This window comes from Canis lupus, chromosome 1 (genome assembly GCF_011100685.1).
Source record: "Canis lupus familiaris isolate Mischka breed German Shepherd chromosome 1, alternate assembly UU_Cfam_GSD_1.0, whole genome shotgun sequence".
Taxonomy (NCBI): domain Eukaryota; kingdom Metazoa; phylum Chordata; class Mammalia; order Carnivora; family Canidae; genus Canis; species Canis lupus.
In genome coordinates this window covers 108,160,561-108,165,849 of record NC_049222.1, presented here as the reverse complement: position 1 = coordinate 108,165,849, position 5,289 = coordinate 108,160,561, and the positions used below count along the sequence as shown (strand labels likewise).

General features: G+C 56.0%; 1 protein-coding gene across 2 annotated transcripts; it reads left to right on the top strand.

The window, feature by feature from the left end:
* Positions 1-1,482: 1,482 nt before the first annotated feature.
* PPP1R15A (protein phosphatase 1 regulatory subunit 15A) lies at positions 1,483-5,232 on the top strand. Of its 2 annotated transcripts, none has more exons than XM_038528317.1 (3): positions 1,483-1,773; positions 2,409-4,385; positions 4,796-5,232. In XM_038528317.1, exons 2-3 carry the CDS (start codon positions 2,418-2,420, stop codon positions 5,141-5,143), a joined length of 2,316 nt encoding a protein of 771 aa, XP_038384245.1. In that variant the 5' UTR covers positions 1,483-1,773; positions 2,409-2,417; the 3' UTR covers positions 5,144-5,232. The 2 variants fall into 2 exon arrangements, with proteins under 2 accessions (XP_038384245.1, XP_038384244.1); XM_038528316.1 differs by having other exon boundaries at positions 1,484-1,711.
* Positions 5,233-5,289: the final 57 nt, after the last annotated feature.

Below are 5,289 nucleotides of genomic sequence, written 5' to 3'. Positions count from 1 at the left end.
CCTCCCTGCTGGTCTGCCAGCCGCCCACGCTGCGGTCTCCCCTTCCAATCCCGGTTGACCCCGCCCCTCCTGGCCTCCCCCCACCCCTTCCAAGCCTGACCCCTGGCTCCGGTGCCCCACAGCTGAGGGGAGGGGCTGGGGCTCCCCTGACTCCTGGGTCCCTGCTGGGCTGGGATTCCTAACTGTTTGGAGAGGAGGAGCTGGGCCTGGACTCCAGGGCCCAGGTCACTGTACCCTAAAAGGAGGTAGCTGAGATCCTGGAATAGAGGGGGCTCACACTTCTGGATACACGAAAAGGTGTAAAGGTGTGAGCCTGGAGTTAGAACTCCTGAGTTGTTAACGGAGTCCGGCATCTGGAAAGGTGTTTCTGGGTGGACAGGTCCAGGTTTTCCAGAGGAGGGAGTGACCCCGGATTCCTGGATCATGGCTAGGGCAGGGTCAAGGGGCCATGGCCAAACATCTATCTCAGATCCAGGTGAGCACTGTGTTCTACACTGAGGATATTTCAAGGAGCAAAATTAGGGACCAGGTAGGAGGGATGGGGCAGGGAATTGGGACTGTGTCCCAGAGTCTGAAACTTGTGGCTGGAGACCCCACTCCCATGAGGTTCAGTGGATGCACTTTGGCCAGAATTTCGGTTTGTGTATGAGCTCTTGTGAGTTTGAAGTGGATGAAATCCAGGTGCGGAGCCTCGGGCTTGAGACCAGTTAAGGAGTCTTTTGAGGTTTTGGTTTCGAATCCACTCACCCACATATGTCGAGCACCTACTATGTGTCCAGCACCGAGGGGGGAAAAAAAAAAAAAAACAATGATTATGGGGATCCCTGGGTGGCTCAGTGGTTTAGCGCCTCCTGATCCTGGAGTCCCGGGATCGGGATCGAGTCCCGCATCAGGCTTTCGGCATGGAGCCTGCTTCTCCCTCTGGCTGTGCCTCTGCCTCTCTCTGTGTTTCTCTCATGAATAAATAAAATCTTTAAAAAAAAAAAAAAAGAAAAAGAAAGAAAGAAAGAAAAAAGCAGTGAGCAAAGCCAAGTGCCTGCCTTCAGCGTGCTTGCATTCTTGTTCTCATCTGCAATCAATGTGGATTGCTGTGACCACTTCCGCCAAGGGACTTCATTCCGGAGCCTCAGTTTCTCATCTGTGAAATGGAATCAACCATCTCCCCAACCAGGAAGGAAGCGGGACCGTTGTGAAGGGGGGACTCTGGTCTGAGGCCTGCTGATTACACTGGGGTTTTGGGAAGGCGTTTTCGCACCGGAACGGGAATTGGGAGAAAACCCGCGGCTCCCGAAGCCCCGCACGCATTTGATTGACAGCTCGCCCGTTTCGGGCGTGGTCGCGCTCGGAAACGTCGTTGTGTCGTCATAAAACCCCTGGAATCTCCGCGAGAATTCCAATCCCGAGCCGGGTGGTTTTGGTTTCAAAACCCCGCCCCCGTGACGTCAGCACGTGAGGTTGCGCTGGGCTATAAAGGCCTTTGGAGGCTGCGTCAGTTCCAAGCTCTGCTGTGCAACTTACACGCTCAGGTTCAGGACGCCGCATCCCTTCGCCGCGACAGCGCTTGCAGCAGCCGGTGGTACCCGGAGTCCCCGAGCCCGACACCGGAGGGCGAGATGAACGCGCTGGCCTCCCGAGCCGTCCTGAGCTGCGATCGCTGGTGGCAACCCGAGCCGGCGCTCCTGCCCCCAGGTTGACGCGTAGCCCCCCATCGGTGAGCGAGGGGTCCGAACGCCTGGGCCCCGAGCAGTTGGGGAGCTGGGGATCAGACTCCTGGTCAGTAAGGAAGAAGGGATTACCCATTTCTGGGTACCGAGACAGGAGAATTTGAGGCCGGGACCCCAGGATCCTGAGGAAGGAGGGCCTGGGAACCGGAACTCCTGTATTTGGGGAGAGATGGGACCAGGACAGATTCGAGGGCCCAGACCTACGCAGGAGAAGAAATTGGGAGCCTGGAGGCCTGAGCCTGGCGAGAGGAGGGTTCTGGAAGCCAAACTCCTGGATCCCTGGTGGAAGGGATGGAACTGGGCAGGGGGAGCCGCAGTTCTTGAGTCTCAGAGGGGGGAGGGTGATGAGGGCCTGATTTGTCGATCCTCAAGAAAATGACAGAACCAGGGACTAGGACCTTGTCCCCAAGGGAAGCAAGTCGAGGACCTGTGTTCTCAATTCTGGGGTCTGGGACTGCTGGGTCTGAGAGAAGAGGCTGGAACCTCTGACTCCTGGGTATTGAGAGAAGAGAGGTGGGAAAGCTGTGCCTCTGCTAGAGATGGAAGTGGCAGAAATCAGCAAGAATGTGGGGCAGGGACTCTCTTGTTGCTATTTGTGTTACTGTTTATGGTTGCTATGACTCAGTCCTCGCTTGATACTCTTCCCTAAATGGCTTCTAAACTATTTCCTTTGTTTATTTCCAGCACAGACAGATGGCCCCAGGCCAAGTGCCCCATCAGTCTGCCCCCTGGAGGGATACCTACCCCTTTTTCCTCCTGTCCCCGCTGATGGGCCTTCTCAGCAGGGCCTGGAGCCACCTGAGAGGCCCAGGATCTCCAGAACCCTGGCCGTGGGAAGCAGTAACCAAAACGGATCGGGGAAAACCTGGCCTGGAGAGAGAAGCTAAGACTTTTCTAGTCCCCCACCATCCCCTCTGGGGCAGGCACTTTGAAGAAGAGATTGGAGACAGTGGAGCAAGTGATGAGAATGGAGAAGCATTTTGGGGGGCCCGCCATAATCTAAAAGCCAACAGCTCTTCTCTTAAAGCAGGGGGACTTTCAGATAATGAAGATGAAGAATATGGTGGGGAACAAGCAGCAACCAGTGTCCCTAAAGAGCAGGAAAGTGAATTCCTAGATGGCCAGCCTGCTCCCCTGTCCCCCAGCCTTCTGATAAGAACCCCACAGGACCCTTCTGAGGAGAAATCTGAGGAAGGAGGAGCTGCAGAAGACAAAGTGGTCATGTTCTTCTCTTTTCCTCCATCACACTGGGAGTGTTGTCCAGGGGAGGAAAAGGAGGAAGGAGAAGCTATAAACAAAGAAGCTTCCAGAACACCGATTTTCCCTTTATCTCCAAGATCCAAGCCCAAAACTCGGGTGTACTGTCCCAGGGAGGAAGAAGATAAAGCCATAGAGGAAGAAAGAACAGAGGATAAAGAAGCCACAAAAAGCTCCATTTCCTCCTCATTTTCAGGCTTTTGCCCCGGGGCCTGGGAGTGTTGCTCAGGAGAGGAATGGGAGGAGGAGGAGGATGAATTCAGTGATTCAGGAGCAGCTGAGGAGGAAGGAGAAGCTGAGGTTCTCTCTTCCATCCCATCCACAAGTGCCCTCATGAGGGCCTGGGTGTATCGGCCAGGAGAGGAGTCAGAGGAAGAAGATGAGGACAGTGATTCAGGAGCAGCTGAAGAGGAGAGAGAACCTGAGGGTCCTTCCTCCATCCCATCCACAAGTGCCCTCATGAGGGCCTGGGTGTATCGGCCAGGAGAGGACTCCGAGGAAGAAGGTGAGGACAGTGATTCAGGAGCAGCTGAAGAGGAGGGAGAACCTGAGGGTCCCTCCTCCATCCCATCAACAAGTGCCCTTGTGAGGGCCTGGGTGTATCGGCCAGGAGAGGACTCAGAGGAAGAAGATGAGGACAGTGATTCAGGAGCAGCTGAAGAGGAGGGAGAAGCTGAGGGTCCCTCCTCCATCCCATCCACAAGTGCCCTCGTGAGGGCCTGGGTGTATCGTCCAGGAGAGGACTCAGAGGAAGAAGATGAGGACAGTGATTCAGGAGCAGCTGAAGAGGAGGGAGAAGTTGAGGGTCCCTCTTCCATCCCATCCACAAGTGCCCTCGTGAGGGCCTGGGTGTATCGTCCAGGAGAGGACTCAGAGGAAGAAGATGAGGACAGTGATTCAGGAGCAGCTGAAGAGGAGGGAGAAGCTGAGGGTCCCTCCTCCATCCCATCCACAAGTGCCCTCGTGAGGGCCTGGGTGTATTGTCCAGGAGAGGACTCAGAGGAAGAAGATGACGGTGACTCAGGAGCAGCTGAAGAGGAGGGAGAAGCATATGATCCCTCCTCCATCCCATCCACAAGTGCCCTCGTGAGGGCCTGGGTGTATAGGCCAGGAGAGGACACAGAGGAAGATGATGATTCAGAAGCAGTTAACTCAGAGCCAAGTCCCTCACTTCAGGCTCAGAGCACCCTCCTCAGGGGCTGGACATACCAGCCTGGAGAGGACACAGAGAGAGGGGGAGAAGCTGAGCCCTGCCCCTTCCGAGTGGCCATCTATTTACCTGGAGAAAAGCCACCACCTCCCTGGGCTCCTCCTCGGCTGCCCCTCAGACTGCAGAGGCGACTCAAGCCCCCAGAAACCCCCACCCGGCATCCAGACCCTGAGACTCCCCTAACGGCCAGAAAGGTGGGTACTGAGGGCTCAAATTCTCAAGTCTTAGGGGAAGAGCTGGAAGTCCTAGGCCTGGGGGCAGAAGGCCTGAGTGCCCCAATTTCTGGACCCCCTGTGTGTTGCAGGGGATTGCATGCAAACCCTGTTGGGAGGGTTGTGTTCACTGTAATGCAATCCTTTGCAAGAGGCTGGGGCCCCATGGGAAGAGGCCCTGTGGGAAGAGGGAAGCTGTTGTGGTTCATGTCAGCACCAGGAAACAGCCTCCACCTGCAGTGAGTCACATGGAGAATCCCGTGGGTGAGCGACTAGCAGGTGACTAAGATAACAAGCATTTTTGTGCAACTAATTTTTGTTTTGGCTCTCTCTCTCCCCCCTGCCCCCCCTGTGGACACGTGTGTCTTGTGTCTGTGCTGGTCCGTCTCCAGGTCCGTTTCTCCGAGAAAGTCTCTGTCCATCTCCTGGCTGTCTGGGCAGGACCGGCTCAGGCAGCCCGCCGCGGACCCTGGGAGCAGCTCGCCCGAGATCGTAGTCGCTTCGCCCGGCGGATCGCCCAGGCCCAGGAGCAGCTGGGCCCCTGTCTCACCCCTGCTGCCCGGGCCAGGGCCTGGGCACGCTGCGGGAACCCTACCCCTCCTCTGGCCACCACACCTGCTCCTGCCCAGACTTTACCAGTCTCCTCCATCCAGACCACACCCTTGAGCCATGTTGGGGCATCTCCCTCCATTCCTGTGTCCCTATCCCCTGGCCTGGACCTCAGTGGGAGGCGTGGCTAAGATCATGTAGTTTCCTATTTATATGAACTATTTATTTTGTGTGTGTGGTTTCATACAAGAAATAAAACCTTCTGATTTGTAGCAAGCAATGTCCCCTGTGTGTATGTTACTGTCTGTATCTGAACCAACAATTATCCACCACCCGT

Coding starts and splice junctions, on each gene's coding strand:
- PPP1R15A (XM_038528317.1), top strand. CDS start 2,418: ATGGCCCCAGGCCAAGTGCCCCATCAGTCTGCCCCCTGGAGGGATACC. Junction 4,386..4,795: donor CTCCCCTAACGGCCAGAAAG/GTGGGTACTGAG, acceptor GTCCGTCTCCAG/GTCCGTTTCTCCGAGAAAGT.